At 36.6% G+C, this 17,832-nt stretch overlaps 2 protein-coding genes across 4 annotated transcripts in view; one reads left to right on the top strand and one right to left on the bottom strand.

Annotated features, from left to right (window-relative positions):
- ndufs2 (NADH:ubiquinone oxidoreductase core subunit S2) overlaps positions 1-17,832 on the bottom strand; it is a 190,846-nt gene that overhangs the window by 7,721 nt on the left and 165,293 nt on the right. The window contains exons 1-5 of one of the 3 annotated variants that reach the window (XR_014533779.1): positions 2,992-3,150; positions 1,179-1,282; positions 744-934; positions 444-564; positions 44-156 (exon numbers count right to left, since the gene is read on the bottom strand). Coding sequence is in view for 2 of the 3 variants with exons in the window: in XM_083542206.1 (XP_083398332.1) it covers positions 44-156; positions 444-564; positions 744-934; positions 1,179-1,282; positions 2,992-3,095 (633 nt within the window). In the remaining variant the exon portion in view is untranslated. Of the gene's footprint in view, positions 1-43; positions 157-443; positions 565-743; positions 935-1,178; positions 1,847-2,991; positions 3,194-17,832 lie in introns of those variants that run through there. The other 2 variants (XM_083542206.1, XM_083542207.1) reach the window with 2 other exon arrangements.
- On the top strand, positions 9,528-16,733 carry fcer1g (Fc epsilon receptor IgFc epsilon receptor Ig). Its single transcript, XM_083543033.1, has 5 exons — positions 9,528-9,688; positions 12,924-13,015; positions 13,896-13,934; positions 15,691-15,717; positions 15,906-16,733. The coding sequence occupies exons 1-5, from the start codon at positions 9,625-9,627 to the stop codon at positions 15,966-15,968; spliced, it is 285 nt and encodes a 94-aa protein (XP_083399159.1). The 5' UTR covers positions 9,528-9,624; the 3' UTR covers positions 15,969-16,733.

The raw sequence follows: 17,832 nt of genomic DNA, 5'->3' as shown, positions 1-17,832 counted from the left end.
ATGTTGCAGCTGCTTGCATAAACAATCCCAATCCTCCTCTGACCTTCTCTCTTTCCTCAAACATCCAGAAGAAAGGAGTCATGGCACCAATGTCCAAGGCGTGTGTAGTGATGCCCATGATGTGATTCATAATGCGAGTCAACTCTCCGAACAGCACTGCGGGCAGAGAGAAGACACGGAGCTATTTTGCAGTTGTTCATTGTATAATCAATAATAAATATTCACATTATAAAAATAGTTTATGTAAAATACACTACAAATAAAATAACTATTATTTTACTTTATTATAGTGTTCTTTATTCAGGAAGCCTAAAATAGATCATGTGAGATACTTATTTAAGACAAGCCCACTTAAGGTCAAATCATTGAGGCGGATTACACAAAATGTACATAAAATAGTAATAGATTCATAATCTAGATTAATTGCATTAAGTGTCCTTTACCTCTAATCCATTGAGCACGAAGTGGAGCCTGGATATTCAGCAGCTTTTCTACTGCTAAAGCATAGGCTTGTTCATTGCACATCATAGACACATAGTCCAGCCTGTCAAAGTACGGCAGAGCCTATAGAAAGGACAAAATAGCATACTTTCCATCATCATCAACACAGCCACCATCACATTAAACTAACAGCATCATCTTAAATGCTATCTTACAGCGCTTCATCTCTAATTCAGTGCAAATCACAGAAAAAACGCTGCAATGTGTTGTAGATGCAGGCTGACTCTTAAATACGGTCGTACCTGCAGGTAGGTCTTGTACTCAATGAGCTTCTCGGTGCCACGGTGCAGCAGACCCACGTGAGGGTCACACTTCTTCACAGACTCGCCACTCAATTCCATCACCAGACGCAAAACGCCGTGAGCTGCAGGATGCTGAGGTCCAAAGTTGATAGTGAGGTTTGACACCTCCTTCTCTGCTGGAGGGTCTTTGTCTGTGAAGACAAACAAAAAGGTTTTTCTTAATTGAAAACACACTCTCCAACCTGTCCAATTGCACATACATTAAAAACAACAATTTCTAGCTTGGTTATTAAACATTTTCGGCACTGGGAGGATGAATATTTTTTAATATTTACAATTGAATTAAAGCGCCATCATTTACTGCATTTAAAAGCATCTATAAATAATGAAGTGTTAAAAAATAAAAAAATAAAACATTTTGATATGTGTACGAACCGTTCCATGGCGGTGGGACCCAATTCTTGGCGATGGAAGAGGGGTACATGACTGCGCCCGCATACTGCTCAGTCCACTCCACATCGGGCTGCCATTGCTTCTGCCTACAAGGAACAGAACAGGATTCTGCATGTTTGGAAAAGCTTTTATAAAGCAGTCATTATAAACGTACACTGATGCTTTCTATGAGATGTCAGACACATCATACTAACTTCTGTGAGGAACTGTGCCAACTCTTTCAGCTGCTCCTATTAGTGGTCATCTGCAGCTCATCTGTCTCCATACCCTCCTTTCCTCTACATCTGCCTCTTTTAAACCAACTACCTGCATGTCTTCCCTCACCACATCCATAAACCTGCTCCATAGTCTTCCTCTTTTCCTCCATCCTGGTGACTCCATCCTCAGTACTCTTTTACCGATATACCCCATGTCCCTCATCTGCACATGTCCAAACCATCCCAATCGCGCCTCCCTCACCGTGTCTCCAAAACGTCCTACTGTCCCTCTAATAAACTCATTTCTAATCCTGTCCATCTTCGTCACTTCCAACGAAAACATCAACATCTTCAGCTCTGCTACCTCCAACTCCACCTCCTGTCTTTTACCCAATGCCACTGTCTCTAATCCATACAACATCGCAGGTCTCACCAAAGTCCTATAAACTTTCCCTTTCGCTCTTACAAATACCCTTCTCCACCCACTCCTCTGCCTGCACTCTTTTCTTCACTTTTCTAACACACTCTCCATTACTTTGCACTGTTGACCCCAGGTACCTGAACTTCTCCACCTCTTGTCCTTGCAACCGCACCACTCCACTGCCCTACCTCTCATTCACACACAAGTACTTTGTCTTACTCCTACTGATTTTCATTCCCCTTCTGTCCAGCGTGTACCTCCACCTCTCCAGCCTCTTCTCAACCTGCTCTCTACTCTCACCACAAATCACAATATCATCCGCAAACATCATAGTCCACGGAGACTCCTGTCTGACCTCGTCCGTCAACCTGTTTATCACCACTGCAAACAGGAAAGGGCTCAGAGCCGATCCTAGATGCAGTCCCACCTCCACCTTGAACCAATCTGTTGTTCCTACTGCACACTTCACTGCTGTCACACTGTCCTTATACATGTCCTGCACCACCCTCACATACTCTGACACACCTGACTTCCTCATACAATACCAAAGTACCGTTCTGTTCAGCAAGTATTCCTCCGGTTTTTGCATGACTAAATCTTTCCAGAATCAGTTCATCCTGTCAGTATTCTTCAGTCGCACTTCAAAAATGTCACATTACCTCAATATGATGCTTGTTTGATTCAGTGTGAGAAATGTACTTTTTATAGATAGAGATCATGTTGCTTGGTGAAAAGAACTCTATTCCTACTGGATTATTAAATATTCTGACCAGCAAAAACCAATGTTGTTAACCAGTTGGAATCTTAAATAAAAATAAATCACTAACAATATTTACTATATTCTCCCTTTGATTAAAAAAATATCTGATTATACACGTTCATTGGATGATTAATAATTAGAGCTGTGAGAATACTGTCAGTAGCGCAGGTTGTCAGTTTGGACTTTACCAAATCCCTAACAAACTGTACATTGCACTAAGCACAGAAACATAATTTATCAGATATATATCTGACAAAATCACATCGCCATGACATGTATACAGTTAAACCAGAATATTACATACAGAAAACCAAAAGCACATTAAAGGCGGATTCATCTGGTTTAGACAATAGCTGGTTTTTAAGACCAACCAATGTGTAAACGGTGTTATTTTACCGTGTAGACAAAGTAATTTACCTTCTCTGAAGCAAAGCGCATGCAGGAGTCAAAACATTTTTGTTTAAAATCGCTGCTGAAGGACGTCCGAGTTGTTTGAGCGACCTCAGCATAGTCGCCGCCATTTTTGCTGGCCGACCGTCTGGCACCGTTCTTCACGCCAACATGCAAGCGCCTTTATCAACTGCACCTACTGACACCTACAGGGCGGCGGAGGTATTACATATTCTCTTACCGTCAGAGACAGAGCACAGCGTTTGGGCTTGAAGCGGAAATACACTGTTTACAGTATGGCGCGCGCGCACACACACACACACACACACACACACACACACACACACACACACACACACACACACACACACACACACACACACACACACACACACACACACACACACACACACACACACACACACACACACACACACACACACACATTTTTAGTAGAAATGCATGTACTTCTTCTGGAGGCCACTCTGCGAAGATGGGGATGGTTTCTGATTAATATCTTGGGGACCCATGAAATTACAGAGTAACAGAAGCTTAATGTCATCAGTCTGCTGCACTGACTCAGAACTACAGTTTGCATTTGATCACAATCAGTGCACACCTTAACATCATTTCGCTGTAATAAATGGACATTCGGTGCCACCCAGAGTTCCCTTTTGAGTCTGGTTCCTCTCAAGGTTTCTTTCTTATGCCATCTAAAGGAGCTTTTTCTTGCCACAGTCACCACCGCCTCACTCATTAGGGACAAACTCACACTTATAAAGAACAATCTTATTGATTATTTTTTACCACATTATCTGTGTAAAGCTGCTTTGAGACAACGTCCATTGTCAAAAGTGCTATACAAATAAAAATGAATTGAATTGAATTGAATTACCTGACTGGAGAATCCTAAAGGAAACCCATGCAAACACAATGAGTTGGATGACCGGCTGTATTATTTAGCTGATTGTCCCTAAGCATAGTATGTTTACTTTACTGCATATAAGTAAATTTTTTCAATTATCTGTCCTTTTTAAAATATTTGTATTTTACAAAACTTTTATTTTTACTTTGCTATTATTTGTCCGTATAAGAGTGGAGAAAGGTGTAAGATTCAGGGAAGACTGTAGTGAGAGATTCAGGGAAGAGGTCAGACAGGGGCTCTGTGGTGGTGAAGAGGTGCTGGATGATTGGGCAACTACTGCAGAAGTGATAAGGGAGACAGCTAGAAAGGTACTTGGTGTGACATCTGGAAATAGAAAGAAAGACAAAGAGACTTGATGATGGAATGAGGAAGTGCAGGAAAGAATAAGGGGAAAGCGGTTGGCAAAATAGAATTGGGATCGGCAGAGAGATGAGAAAAGTTGGCGGGAGCACAAGAAGATGCGGCAGCAGGTAAAGAGGGATGTGGCTAAAGCAAAGGAAAAGGCATATGAGGAGCTGTATGAAAAGTTGCACACTAAGGAAGGAGAAAGGGATTTATACCGATTGGCCACGCAGAGGGACCGAGCTGGGAAGGATGTGCTGCAAGTTAGAGCAATAAAGGATGGAGATGAAAATGTGACTAGTGAGGAGAGTGTGTTGAGAAGATGTAGAAAGTATTTTGAGCAGCTGATGAATAAGTAAAACAAAAGAGAGAAAATTGGATGACGTGGAGTTGGTGAAGCAGGATGTAGATAGGATTAGTAAGGAGGAAGTGAGAGCAGTGATTAAGAGAATGAAGATAGAAGCATAGAGATGTTTAAGAGAGATGGCAGTGGAGTTTTTAACCAGATTGTTTAACAAGATTTTGGAAGGTTAAGGAATGGAGATGGAATGTGCTGGTACCGGTTTTTAAGAATAAGGGAGACGAGCAGACCTGCATTAACTACAGGGGAATAAAGTTGATCAGTCAATTCAATTCAATTCATTTCATTTTTATTTTGTATAGCGCTTTGAACAATGAACATTGTCTTAAAGCAGCTTTACACAAATAATGTGGTGATAACAAATTAATATGTTCTTTATAAGTGTAAGTTTGTCCCTGATGAGCAAGCCAGTGGCGACTGTGGCAAGGAAAAACTCCCCGAGATGGCATAAGGAAGAAACCTTGAGAGGAACCAGACTCAAGAGGGAACCCATCCTCATCTGGGTTGCACCGAATGTCCATTTATTGCAGCTATACGATGTTGCAGGGTACTGTGATGGTGATCAGAAGCAAACTGTAGTCCTGAGTCAATGTAGCAGTCTGTTGACATTAACTATAGTCCAAATCCATCCTCAAAGCTCCTGTTCTTACTCTGGAATTTCATGGAACCACCGAAGGCATTGATAAAAAACTGTACCCAACAGCACAGAGTGGCCTCCAAACAAAGAGAACACTATCCAGAGAGAGAAGAGGGGGGACAGGAAGAGAAGGATTTGGAATATTATGTGTCCTTATTGTTGTATGAAACTTAATGTCAGTGTGCAGTTGGGACTCCAGCAAGACTCGCTATGACAGCATATCTAAAAGGGAGAACCAGAAGGTAACACAGACATGAGAGATCTCTGGGATAAGAGATGACCCACCACATCACCGTCAACAAACCTGAGTGAACGTGTGAGAGTGAGGAGACGACAGCATACAAATATCCCAGTTTACCAAACACTCTATATCCATGATCCCTCCAGATCTGCTCCTTTACCTTAGAAAAATCTACTGATAAAAGACTTGAATAAATAAATACGTTTTCAACCTCAACATGAACACTGAGACTGTGTCTGAGTCCCCAACACTGATTGGAAGGCTGTTCCATAACTTTGAGGCTTTATAAGAGAAAGATCTGCCCCCTGCTGTAGTCTTCACTATTTTAGGTACCAACAAATAGCCTGCACCTTTTGATCTAAGTAGGTGTAGAGGATCATATTGATACAGAAGGTCACTTAGATACTGCAGCGCTTGACCGTTAAGCGCTTTATATGTCAGTAGTAGTATTTTATAATCAATGCAAGATTTAATTGAGAGCCAGTGTAGACTGATTAAAACAGATTAAAGCAGGGGTGATGTGGTCATGTTTTCTAGATCTAGTGAGGACCCTTGCTGCTGCATTCTGAACTAACTCAAGCTTGTTTATGCACATTTATTCGAACACCCAGACAGGAAAGCATTACAGTAGTCTAATCTAGATGTAACAAAAGCATGAACTAGTTTTTCTGCATCCTGTAATGACATAATATTTCTCATTTTAGCAATATTTCTAGGGTTAAAGAAGGCGATCCTGGTAATATTATTCACATGCACCTCAAAGGAAAGACTAGGGTCAATAATCACACCAAGGTCTTTGACTGCTGTACACACTAAGATCCATCTTAGTACTCCACTCAGAGATGCTACGTAATCGGAAAGTTTATTTCTAGCTGCATGTGGTCCTAGTAAAAGTACTTTCGTTTTATCCGAGTTGAGCAGAAGAAAGTTGGACTTATCAAGCATCCACTGTCTAATGTCCTTTACACACTCCTCAACAGTGTCACATAATGAAGTTATGGGAAAGAGTTGTGGACATGTATGAGGACAGTGTGACAGCAGTGAAGTGTGCAGTAGGAACAACAGACTGGTTCAAGGTAGAGGTTGGACTGCATCAAGGATCAGCTCTGAGTCCTGTTTGCAGTGGTGATGAACAGGTTGACAGACGAGGTCAGACAGGAGTCTCCCTGAACTATAATGTTTGTGGATGATATTGTGATTTGTGGTGAGAGTAGGGTGCAGGTGGAGAAGAGCCTGGAGAGGTGGAGGTACATGCTGGAGAGAAGGGGAATGAAGTAAGACAGAGTACATGTGTGTAAATAAATTGGAGGGGTGTGGTTGCATGGATAAGATGTGTTGAAGGTGGATGTGTTTAGGTACCTGGGGTCAACAGTGAAAAGTAATGGAGAGAGTGGTAGAGAAGTGAAGAAAAGAGTGCAGGCAGGGTGGAGTGGGTGGAGAAGAGTGACATGAGTGATTTTTAATAGAAGGGTATCTGCAAGAGTGAAAGGGAAAGTTTATAGGACTGTGGTGAGACCTGCAATGTTGTATGGTTTAGAGACAGTGGCATTGAGTAAAAGACAGGAGGTGGAGCTGGAGGTAGAAGAGCTGAAGATGTTGAGATTTTCGTTGGGAGTGACGAGGATGGACAGGATAAGAAACAAGTTCATTAGAGGGACAGCACATGGAGGAGGTTTTAGGGACAAAGTGAGAGAGGCCCGAATGAGATGGTTTGGGCATGTACACAGGAGGGACATGGAGTATATCGGTAGGAGAATGCTTAGGATGGAGCCTCCAGGAAGAGAAATAGAGAAAGACCAAGGAGGAGGTTCATGAATGTGGTGAAGGAAGACATGCAGGTAGTTTATTTGAAAGAGTCAGATGGAGACAGATGATCCACTGTGGCGACCCCTGATGGGAGCAGACAAAAAAAGAAGAAGAAGACATTTATTTTATCTGTATCTTCTAACTATTTTCCTTCCTACTTTAAAGTGAATACATGTTTAGTTCCATCCAGCTTTATTTGTATAGCACTTTTAACAGTGGACATTGTTGTGAAGCAACTTTATAGAGATGAAAAGTATATTTGTAAATAAATGTGAATTTATATTATAGTGCCTCTTAGTTTAGTGTCTATAAGTTTATCCCTACTGAGCAAGGATGACTTGGGAGGAACCAGATTCAAAAGAGAATCCTGAATGCCATTCATTAAAGTTCCATTATTGTTGAGGGTTGCTTTTCAGTGATAGGCTCTTAAATGCGAAACTGTTCAAACTGTTGCCCAAACCAAACTGTTCATATTAACTACAGCCCAAATTTAACATCATAGTTCCCTATAGTTGAGTAACTTCATGGATCTTTAGGCTGTCCAAGTGGAACCACACCTAGCTGTTCAGAATGGTCTACAATTAAAGATATTTCTATCCATAGGTAGGGTGTTGAGATGAATCAGTTGGCTACAAAAAGAAGAATCCCTGGTCACTGGTACCTTGGGAGCATGATTAACTAGACAGAGAGGGAGGGTGTGAGAGAGAGAGAGAGAGAGAGAGAGAGAGAGAGAGAGAGAGAGAGAGAGAGAGAGAGAGAGAGAGAGAGAAGAAAACAAGGAGAGTAGAGTAGGTGACAGGCAGGGAGAGAAAAAAAGGATTATTAAGTATACTTATTGTTAGATAAAACATTTTTAAAGCACTGTGCAGTGTAATCAGGGTGCAAGTAGATACATAAATTGTGTTAAATGATATCTTGTTGGGAGATCACAAGCATAACCACATGGTTCTTGTGAGAATGTTTACACAGTAAGTGTACTTCCACTGTGTGTCTGTAACATTAAAAAACTCTATAAAATAAAGTATGATGCACATGAGAATGGAATATTAAATTGCATAAATGATTAACCTTTGATTCTCATAGTCAGTACTTTTACTTTTTAAAAATTACATACATTCAGAAGAAAGTACTTTTGTTTGTTTACTCAATACAAATGTAAAGGTTGTTCTGAATGGTACAGGAACTTATGGAGTATAAGGGACCTAAGGTACAGAAACAATGTACTTCATCCATCACTGCTCCTACTGTAGGTGTGTTTGAGTATGAAAGTTATGTTCTATCCAGGATCTTTTTTTTTGACTAGCACATATTGTTTCCAGGAAGGCTCTAAAAAGACCATGAACCTGACCAAGATAAAGTGGATACTGGAGATGAATGAATGAATGAATGAAAACAGTTGTAAGATCTTGCTTTGAGCCTGTCATAAGCACATGTGAGCAGAAGGTACAGATTCGGTTGATCAGGCATTGTCAGCCTGAAAGAACCTCCTAGATGCCTTTATATATGTATTGAACTGTCTGATAAAGGGATGATTGGGCAGCAATCTGAGTCTGCCTAACAAGCATGGTAATGTTCTTCTGTGAAATATTGACTTTTTCATGACTGTATATTCTAAACTGGGTAGATACTGAATGAAACAAGACTCTTTCCGAAAAATAAGACAGAAACCAGAAAGGAAATTATTTACACCTCAATATTTATTGTACAGATGCCCAGATTAGATTAGATCAATTTAACTCTGTGTATATATACTCTCTCCATATCGCTCTCATTTCCTCTTCTAATAACCTTATGCACAAATAAAGTATTAAAATGTAGCGCTGCAGTATTTCCACACATCCCAGGACAAGTATCAAACTGATACTAGTTCAAATTGCTGTTAAATCTTGCTTAGAGCTGACAGTTCCTGTAAAGGCACTGTAAGACAGTTTTGGCACTTAAGTCCATCAGTGTCAAGAATGGAAAGCCATACGAAATCATTTGGTTTTGATTTTGAAATCAACATCCGGTTTTCATGACGATTTCAAAGCTATATTTAAAAATCTGACTCTTTGGTTTACAGTAAAACAATTGGACACTACACTAACATCACATAACGAACTCAGAAATTTCAACTCAAATCCTGCCACTTACACAGCTTTTGCCATTTAACAGAAACAGTGGAATATAAGCCTTAAAGGATTTCTTTTGCACCACCATCACTCTGGTGTGGGTTTGGCTTAATCTTCAAAACGGACATGCAGACACCACAACTTCCCCTCACATGCTTTGCTAAAGTCAGTTTCCTGAAAGCTAGCTGTCCATCGATGCTGTGTGGTACTGTTTCTCTGTAAACCTTAGTTTCCATTATGACAAATCCTGGATTCACCCTGCTTTGTCTGCTTCCTCTTTCGATGACCATTGGCCAAGCTGGTAAGTAATTTAACTTATCATAATTAATGTCTATCATAATTAATGTTAGATTATATAACAAGATTTGTATTTTGCGTTTTTTTAGTATGATATGAGTATCAGAAGGAAACCAGTCAGTGATATGTTCTTAAAGATAGACAACAGCTAACACATATACTGTACTTTCTTTATATAGTTTAATATATGATTAATATATATCTTCTGATATCCACTGATAGCAACATAAAAATACTTTAATATGTTCCACAACTCACAAAAACACAATTTGAGCGTGTAATATGTTCCATGTTTGGAATGTATGGTAATTTATGTAATTCTGTCATAAAATATCATCAAAAAGCAAAAGTTTAATCATGTATGGAGAACAAAATTAGACCATTTAGACTTCTGATGATTAAACATAAACCTAAAACAGAAATAAAGTTACAAATGTTGGCATAATGCCAGTGGAAATTCTTTTTACCAATCACAGTCTTAGACTTTGTGGCACTGAATCAACACGTATACAGTGCACACCTTCACAAACATTATGAAGTAGTTGTTTCAGTAAGGATTTAATGCATAACTTATTTTATAAGAATAATATAGTATATCAAACTATTGACAAAACCTTATAAAGAGATGCAATGCAGCACTAATTGGAATAGTTAATGCTCTGTTGACTTTATAACTGTTGTATTAGTATTCATGTATTCACTTGGTCTTCTGATTTTTTTTATGAAATGCTGCTGATTTCAGTTTTATTTAATATAAACCAACAATTAAATATTAGCTTTTGATATTCCAAATTAGTCAAATAAATTGAATTGTCGAAATTGCCGTGTTATTGAGGGATGAAGTCTAGAAATAGCTTTTATTTTTTATTTTTTTTACATTTAATCCTATATTAGAAAATGCTAAACAAATTGAACTATATTTTAACAATATTTGCACTTTCTATGATATTATTTTTTCGGCAATTTTTTACTAAAAGTAAGCAAATATATAGTAAAGTCAAAGCAGCAGTTTCTTTAACAGATCGTGTGCGTCTTGGTGAATATATGTAGATCTCAGCTATAAAAAGTGGAAGTGACCAGTGTATTTTTAACATGCGGCTAAAACCTATGCTCTGAGACCTGTTTCTTTCTCGGTTTTTAAAACTTTAGTCACACTTCGTATTTAACACCTATTATTGTATACTTGAAGTTGGTTTCTTTGATCATACAAGTAGTAATAGATTTAGGTATAGATTTACATTTAAAAATAAACAATAACTGTAACTTTTTATATCCTGTTGCATGCACATCAACCTATGCCTTAAATGGGATTTAGATACTGTATACAATTTATTGCTTATAAAATGAAATTTTCTGATTAAATTAGTAACAATTAGTACACATTTGGACAATTGATTATTTGTATGTATAGCTCTTTTTATATGTATAATTTGGGTTTCAGTTGTTTTAAACTCTTTCTATGTCTGTATACAAGTTTAAACAAAAAGATGAAATTTTTTTTTAAAGTAAATAAAAGATAAAAATTACAAAGATAAAAAAAACTAACTCTGCTAATATTTTACTTTGTAGATGGTTTTCACATTGCAGCCTCTTATAAATACTTGCATCAAGCATGTACACTAGATACAAAATCTTATTTACTTTTAGCATAAATGATCCTCAGTGTTTGTGTGTCTTTACTTAAGGAATTTTAAGCCCCTCTTAAGATTAAAACAACACAAAAGCAAATAAAACCCAATGGAAAAAAAGATGAGTTTAATGTCAGTGAAAGATTTTCAACACTTATTTAAACACTAACACAGACAAGACTATGAGGTACTAAATGTCTGTTGAATACTTCAGGAATAAGTCATGTTATTGAAAAATAAATGTACAATGAGTTAGTATGACAAATCCTTGCCTAAATTATTTGTTTATAACAGCACATTCTATAGAGTTTTATACTTCTTATACCACAGGGGTTTGCCAATGATAACAGAGTTTTTTGTTGCAGACAGTAGTTTTTCACTACAGTGAAAGTCTTTTAAAGGACAAGTTATTTCCTTTATAGAGCTTCCCAATGGTGATATACTTACTGATGTCGACAGAATGCTGTTACATTAGACTTATACATAAGAAATATATGTATAGCTGTATATCTGTAAAGATATTTCACCTTACAGATGTTAATTAATGTTAATTAATCAACACTTTCTGACCAATAATTTTCCTTACAACACAGATTCTTAAACGACCGTCTATTGTTCTATAATTCAGATCATAGGTTCAACTATATATCTATATATACTAGCGGAAAGTACCTGTGCTTCGCTACGGAAGGCAGAACGCTAAGCAATATGGCAATAAGCAGTAAGCACTGAGCAGGACTGGATGATCAGAGATCAGAACGTAACGTCAACAAATAACGTACCACCCCTTTGTAGTACCGATACAGGGCGAACTACTTTGAAATTAATTTTTATCGTGCATCTAACAAGAAACAATGTACTAAGTTTCATTAGGATCTGTAATGTTATTTCGAAGAGTTTACAATGCGTGAGAAATCGCACCTAAGACCCAAGAGGAAGGTATGTTCCAAATTTCATTGCAATCCGTTCAGTGGTTTTTGAGATTTCGTGATGAGTGAGTGAGTCAGTCAGTGGTATTTGAGCTTTATATATATAGATATATAATTTTATTGGGCTTTATTGGTCTGAAACACACTCACACAAACACACACACACACACACACACACACACACACACACACACACACACACACACACACACACACACACACACACTATACAGAGTACACTAGGCAGATAAATGTTTTTTTTTATCTCTGCCTGGTGATATAAAAACTAAATCTACATAAAAAATATAATTTATATGCATATATGTAAGAAAAACATATGTAATGTATATGTATAACAGATGTAAAGATTTATAAAATATCAAGCAGAGGTAGTTTTTTCAGTGAAGGAACACTAATGTAATATTTTTAAAAGTGGTCTCAGGTGGATTGTAACATCCTGTATATTATTCACCTTGGCAATGTCTTCAGGAAGGAGTGCGGTATCAATGAACAATTTTTCTTTCCCATTGTGCTTTATTACTATATTTACAGAACAAAATTATAAACAAAATAAATGAAAACCTAGTAAGCTCTTTATAGTATAGGACTAAATGATCTGGTACTGGGTGCTGGCAAGCAAAAGGTGATTTCATTCTGAAATGTATTTCTTTTTTTGTGAAAGCCGCTATGAATGAAGCAAACATCTGCTACATCTTGGATGCCATTCTGTTTGTCTACGGACTTGTCCTAACTGTCCTTTACTGCAGAATCAAGGTACACAGGTTTAATTATTTATATAATTATAAATATATTATATTATACTATAAATTATATAATAATAATAATAATAATAATAATAATAAGAAGAAGAAGAAGAAGAAGAATATTACTATTAATAAAAATAATTACTTTGTTTAGCATTATCTTTGAGTGTGATTAAGGCAATAGTTTGATGTGAACATTTTATATCATATTATCTTTATTTTAATTAGTAAACCCAGCCATTAGTGTTGCACAAGCCAGAGCACTCTTAGTGCCGGTCCCAAGCCTGGGTGAATAGGGAGGGTTGCGTTAGGAAAGGCATCCAGCGTAAAACGTGCCAAATCAAGACATGCGGATCACAAAAGAGAATTTTATACCGGATCGGTCAAGGCCCGGGTTACCAACGACCGCCACAGGTATCGTTAGACAACAGGGTACCGGTGGAAATTGGGCTAGGCAGATGTAGAGGACAGGGGGGTATGGGGACGGATGATCCACTATGGCGACCCCTAATGGGAGAAGCCAAAAGAAGAAGAAGAAGAAGAAGAAGAAGAAGAAGAAGAAGAAGAAGAAGAAGAAGAAGAAGAAGAAGAAGAAGACAGTCACTGGTGCTAGAAGAAGTTTTTGTTTTTTTTAAACGTGTCCATATAATACACAAGCAATAATAATAATATTAATAATAATAATAATAATAATAATAATAATAATAATAATAATAACAATAATAATAATTATAATGATTATAATAATTATAACAATAATAACAATTATTAATAATAATATTTGTTATTATTGCTAGCATTATAATAATAATAATAATAATAATAATAATTATTATTATTATTATTATTATTATAACATCAGTTACCTTCAAATTTGTTTTCACACACAGATACTGCAGGAAATTGCAAAAAAACAGGCTTCTGCAAAGGTAACACACAAAGACACACACAAAGACACACACACACACACACACACACACACACACACACACACACACACACACACACACACACACACATACACACACACATACACACACCAACATGCCTTTTACTGACATATTAAAAATACAGCTAATTAATGGCTTACTACAGCAAAATCAAACTCTGACTTTGTACATTTGTGTTCTTTTTAGTTTGGTTGTTGTTTTTGTTTTGATTAAAAACTGGATGTTTCATTGTGGGGGTCAGCCAAATGTCTCCCCAATGTAAAAAACATACTCCAAATCACAAGCATAAACTACTATTACAGCCAACCATATAAAATATATAATAAATAAAACAATAATAAATGAACATATAGGAGGTGTATACAGTGCCTGTGAAAAAAACTCTTTTATATATTATTATAACTCTTTTATTATAAAGTCTTTTATCGTATTAAGAAACACACTGTTCATGTTCCTTTTTTTACATGCAACAAACTAGGTCATTTAACGATATGATGATTTACTTTAACCAAACAAATATATAAATATACAGACGTTAAACTTTATTTTCAGTGAGAAATCCTCCCTGAGCATGAATCACTCAGTCGGATTTGGACGTTTGGATTTGGACAGTTCATTACTCCAAACATTCAGCTGAAATACTTTGCCAGGCTTTTGTAAATCTTGCCAGAGTTGTTCTTCACTAGATAGGTATTTCATTCTAATCTTAGAATCCAGTTCATTCCAGTTCAACTAGACATAGTTTCAAGTGACTGGGCAGGCCATTACGTGATAGATAACACTCCACTGACTGTAAAATATACAGAGCTTGGATACACTTCAGGTCGTTGTCTTGTTGCATGGTGAAGTCTGGAAATATGAAATGGTAGCCATCTTGGTTCACTATTCCTTTCACATGGATTAAGTCTCCAACCTTCTCTGCTCCAAAACACCACCAAACCATTAGAGCTTTCACCTCCATGTTTGAGTTGGATGTGAGGTAGCCTGCTAACATCTCTCCTGTTCTCCATATTACATAAGTTCAGGCTATTCCATGATAGGTAACACTCCCTCTTTATAACACTTACAGCGCTTGGAGGTACGCTTCGGGTCTTTGTCTTGTTGTGTGGTGTCTGTGAAGGAACATGAATGTGTCTCAGAAAAGATAAAAGACTAGGTGTTTCCAAACTTTTGACAGGCACTGTATGAAACAATGGATCAGTATGGCTTTATAATATTAAGTAAACTTTGGCCTTTAGCTGAAATCTTTCTGTATAATTCACTCTGGGTTTTTTTTTTTGCTGGTGGTGGTGGTTTCTGAGACATGATACTGACTAGCAGTATCATGTCTATAGTTAGAAAACACAGTCATGACTTACAAAAGCTTGACTTCGATGCTTCACCACACACAACATTCTTGATTAAACTGGTATGATCTGCTTCAGCTAACAATAGAAGCAGATGTTCAAACACCGTGTGGTTTGTGTGGTTTATTTAGCCTGGTGTGCCCTTTTTTACTAACCCTTGTCCTGTCCACTTCTTCCTTTCACACATCTAATTTCTTCATAGTTTTTAAAATATACGGTGCAACCACTTTTCACACAGCACAGGCAGATCTCCATAATCTAGTATGACTTGTTAATTATATTTTTTTATCAACAATTAATCACAGATTGGGTTTATAAGTGAGTCTAATAATAAAAAAAAAATCACAGCTATGTTTTAAGTGTTTTTTTTCTTCTTTTCAATCTTGCAGAAGAATGCATCAGACCAAGTCTATGAAGTAAGTGTTGTCTCTTATTGCAGCCAGGAATGACCATTTACATTCTACAGTTTAGTACTTCTTCTTTCTTAGCATGCTTGAGGTTCCAGGGTTTGCGATTGAGCTCAATTAATTTAGAAAATGTTGACATGGGTGTTTAAGAGTCATGAAACTGCTTTCCTCAATCTCTTCCTTTCAAACTCTTTTAGGGACTTTCACATCGTACCCAAGATACCTATGAGTCCATCAACATGAAGAAAACCAAAAACTGAGACACACATTTTAAAGAAAAAATAGTGCATTATCTTTCCTCATTTCATTGTCCTATTTCTGGCAACTGATGTAAAAACTAAGCAACATTCTTTCAACTTAAACTGTTATACTTTTTTACCAAAAAAAAAAAATGTAATTTGAAGAACAGTTGTAAATTCTTTCATTGTTTTTAATATTGTCTTCATATTGTTGCCAGTTATATTTGTATTTGATGCAAATTAAACAAACTGAGGATGTTTGAAACAGCTGAATATTTGTACATTTACTGTATGTAACTAATGTCTCACTTCTATACATTTTTATTTCTATGCACTTTAGAAATATCTGTGCTATTGTTATATAATTGCTTACGTTGCAAAAATATTTGACCAATACGCATTAATACTGCTGCGTTCCTGTTCTGCAAAGTTGTCTTGCACATTTGTGGCTGCTATGGCAACAACTGTTCCTACAACCACACTGTTCAATAAACTTCCTGTTTTCTGATTAGGTTGGTTGTGTATCAGAGCCGGAGTACAATTTTCACTAGAATTGCAGCAGTGGTTATAGTAATAATAAAATTCTGTACACTTGAAGATCATGTTACTGCAGTTTTGACAGTAAGCACCAGAGAGCAGTATTTATGCATGATTGTGACCACTTTTTTCCCCAGTTTACCATTATGAACTCAAACCTTTAATCCATGTGTTTGTTTACCAAGTGTTTTTGTATTATTCTCTTGCTTCATTTCTTTCAGTACAACTTAATAAAACTTATTTGATATTAAGAGTTTTTAACATTTTCCATTTCCTATCTCTGTCCATATAATTGGCCTCCTGGAAGCTGAAAATTTTTTTTACTAAAACACAAGGTTAAACATGTGGTTTTACGTGTCTAAGAAGTCGCTGTGCTCTTAATCAGAAATTTGTGAATTTAAGTGTCTGCACTGTCGGGCTTGTTAAACAAAGAATTTAGTACTTTATTTAGAAACACTTCTGTTTCTAATAAAGTGAATAGATATTATATAGGAGTTATTAAACGTACTAAAGTGAATGAATGCCGCATAGAGATGTTCATAAGAAAGTGAAAGGTGAAAGTATTAGAGTGTTCCTAATAAACTGACAGACTATAAAGGTGTTCCTAATAAAATGATGTCGGAATTATATTCCTTCAATTTATTTTGTTAATGTATAGAGTATTTTTTTTTTTCTTCAATAAAGTGATAGTGTAAAAATACTTTATATATTAACCATTCAGTTTATTAGGGACACTTTTTTCATTAACTATTCTAATAGATTACCAGAATATAGAATTACAGATTACAAATACTTGTTTCTGTATTTAAGTAGATTTTTCTGGTATCAGTATTTTACTTCACTATATATTTTTCCTGCAATTTCTTTTTCACTCACTACATTTTCTATACAAATATCTGTACTTTCTACTTCTTAAATATTCAAACCAGGCTCGTTACTTTAGTTTTAATTTATTTCGTGAAATGTCAGTGTTTCTTTTTATTTTTAGTCCATTAACCTATTTTCTGTCATTGTGCGGCTTTTTCAACCAACCACTGGTGTATCATTTCCTGGCCCTCACACACCACAAATGTAGGCTAGTTTACGAAGCAAACAACAAGCAAGACAGAAGGCAACAAGAAGTATGGGGCTGATGTGAATGAGAACAGGGACATTCCTGATCACCTGATCATCATCATCTTTCTCTGTTTGTGTTTTATATGGTGGTTGTTCAGCCTAAAGACATTCATTAGATATCAAAATTTTCATTTAGTTTTTGTATTAATATATTAATATGATGTAAGGTCCAGTTTCCAGCGTGACACTAAAACAGGTAGAAGTAATGACGATTTATAACTTCTTTATTTTA

Source organism: Silurus aristotelis (assembly GCF_946808225.1).
Source record: "Silurus aristotelis genome assembly, chromosome: 5".
NCBI lineage: Eukaryota > Metazoa > Chordata > Actinopteri > Siluriformes > Siluridae > Silurus > Silurus aristotelis.
The sequence above is the reverse complement of the archived record's forward strand: the minus strand, read 5'-3'. Positions and strand labels throughout refer to the sequence as shown.

Excerpts from the sequence above, each read along its gene's own strand:
- fcer1g (XM_083543033.1), top strand. The coding sequence starts at position 9,625 with ATGACAAATCCTGGATTCACCCTGCTTTGTCTGCTTCCTCTTTCGATG. Across the intron at positions 13,016-13,895 it reads TCCTTTACTGCAGAATCAAG|ATACTGCAGGAAATTGCAAA; the intron begins GTACACAGGTTT and ends TTTCACACACAG. Across the intron at positions 13,935-15,690 it reads AAAAACAGGCTTCTGCAAAG|AAGAATGCATCAGACCAAGT; the intron begins GTAACACACAAA and ends TCAATCTTGCAG.